Source organism: Priapulus caudatus, unplaced genomic scaffold (assembly GCF_000485595.1).
Source record: "Priapulus caudatus unplaced genomic scaffold, Priapulus_caudatus-5.0.1 Scaffold177, whole genome shotgun sequence".
In the NCBI taxonomy this organism is placed as follows: Eukaryota; Metazoa; Priapulida; class Priapulimorpha; order Priapulimorphida; family Priapulidae; genus Priapulus; species Priapulus caudatus.
Window position 1 is genome coordinate 250,139 of NW_014577238.1, and position 1,758 is coordinate 251,896.

Sequence of the window (1,758 nt, forward strand, 5' to 3'; positions counted from 1 at the left end):
GTGATTCAAGAGTCTCCTATAATGTGTTCAGAATAGCTTAGAATGCACCAAATTGCACCATTTAAAAAAAAAATTTAAGGACCCCCCCTAGCATGGCGTTGACCTACGGTCCTCGCATTGCTCCCTCCTCTGTCTGCTAATTTCAATTTCAGCTTAAAATTTAATTCTCCAATCTCATCCCTGAATATAGCGAAGTCATTAAAGTTACACAGCTGTATCTTTATTACTGTACTACCGGTATAGCAAAGCCTAGCTATCATAGATTTTAGATCTGTATTAGTAGTATCCTAGATATATGCTCTGAGCACGAACGCGGTGGCGGGAGGGCCCACTTGATTCGGTTGCCAGTGAGTTTATCAGAAGAATACCCGGCTACAGTACACGTCAGTTGAGCGCTGTTGCTCTGCGGCACTTGTTTAGTTCATATTACGAACAACTTATGGTTAAAAGTTTAGGTCCCAACTCTGCTATTTCTGAGAAATTACAAAAAAAAAACATTTTTTTATTTTTGTTGTCACTTAATTAGCGATGAATTAAAAAAAATATATATCATCGAGAGCATAGAGAGACATCTCTCTTATGTAATGGATATGAGTTTGATTGAATTTGATAAGCAGTTATGTTGCAATGCCCTTTACAGTGTTACCCATCCGTAACCCTAACAGTACCCTTAAAGTTATTTTCATTTGATGGCACAAATTACGGGTTCAGTACACATTTGATAGTCAGGAACTTCACAATTTAACAAAACACCCGTTTCTTTTCTACGAAGCTACTGCAAGCCTAATATTGAGACTGTGTCAATATTTTACCTGCAGAGTGACGACCAGGAGGACATGTTACAGGGGACGCCACTTATAAGCCTACATCAGGCTCCTGCGGGGTCGGATACCATCATCGATGTGGTGAGCGATGGAGACTTTGCGCTGCACACGACTCTTGGAGATGGCATCACGGAAGCATTTGTCAGACAGAGCATGGGTGAGTGCTGGACTGAGTGTCTGTCTAGTATAACCTATCACCACTGCACATGCCCATGACCGATCGTTACGACAGGAAAGGCCCAACGGCAAATTGGCTTGTAGGGCGATTCTTGTCTCGTGTAACATCACATATTCTGATATAATGATATCATTTTAGCATACAAACACATTGCAATTAGTAATTACCCACACAAACCTTCAATTTGTAAATCTTTACACCTTTTGAGTAGCAAGAACTATAACACGTCAGAGAGCACTCTCAGTCGTCCAATGAAATGTTGTACTTTCTATCATTTTCTATTACTAGTTAACTTAAACACACTACAGTTAAATCTATCATAGTCACCTTCATAGATTGCACGCACATCTATACTGGACACATTTGCTATGTTCCCCATTGTCTTTGGCAGTTACACAGTGAAACCGCCCCATAGAATGATCACCAGGCCAATTTACGTTTCTCTTGATTTGCCCTGATCTACAACATTAAATATTTAGCTATGATGAGCAGTGTCAGCGATACAGACGCTTGTTGCATGATTGCATGTGTATTGTGCTTAGTGACGGGAATTGGTTGGAATTTCATCACTGATCATCGGTTGCACCCAACCGATCGATGATCGACGATAATTGGTTGAATGTTATAGATCGTGGCTACCAGATATTGAAATGTATCATATATCATATTTTTTATAATACAATATTCTAAAAAATATGTAACAGTATTATACTTGCTTATGTTTGGTGTAGGTTAGATTTAAGCTGTAAAGTAATC

General features: G+C 39.2%; 1 protein-coding gene across 4 annotated transcripts in view; it reads left to right on the top strand.

The window, feature by feature from the left end:
* The window catches only part of LOC106806751, a 43,465-nt gene that overhangs the window by 22,239 nt on the left and 19,468 nt on the right, over positions 1-1,758 (top strand). For all 4 annotated transcript variants that reach the window (XM_014808806.1, XM_014808810.1, XM_014808808.1 and 1 more), the window contains exon 3: positions 819-981. In XM_014808806.1, coding sequence (XP_014664292.1) covers positions 819-981 — 163 coding nt within the window. The remainder of the gene's footprint in view (positions 1-818; positions 982-1,758) is intronic.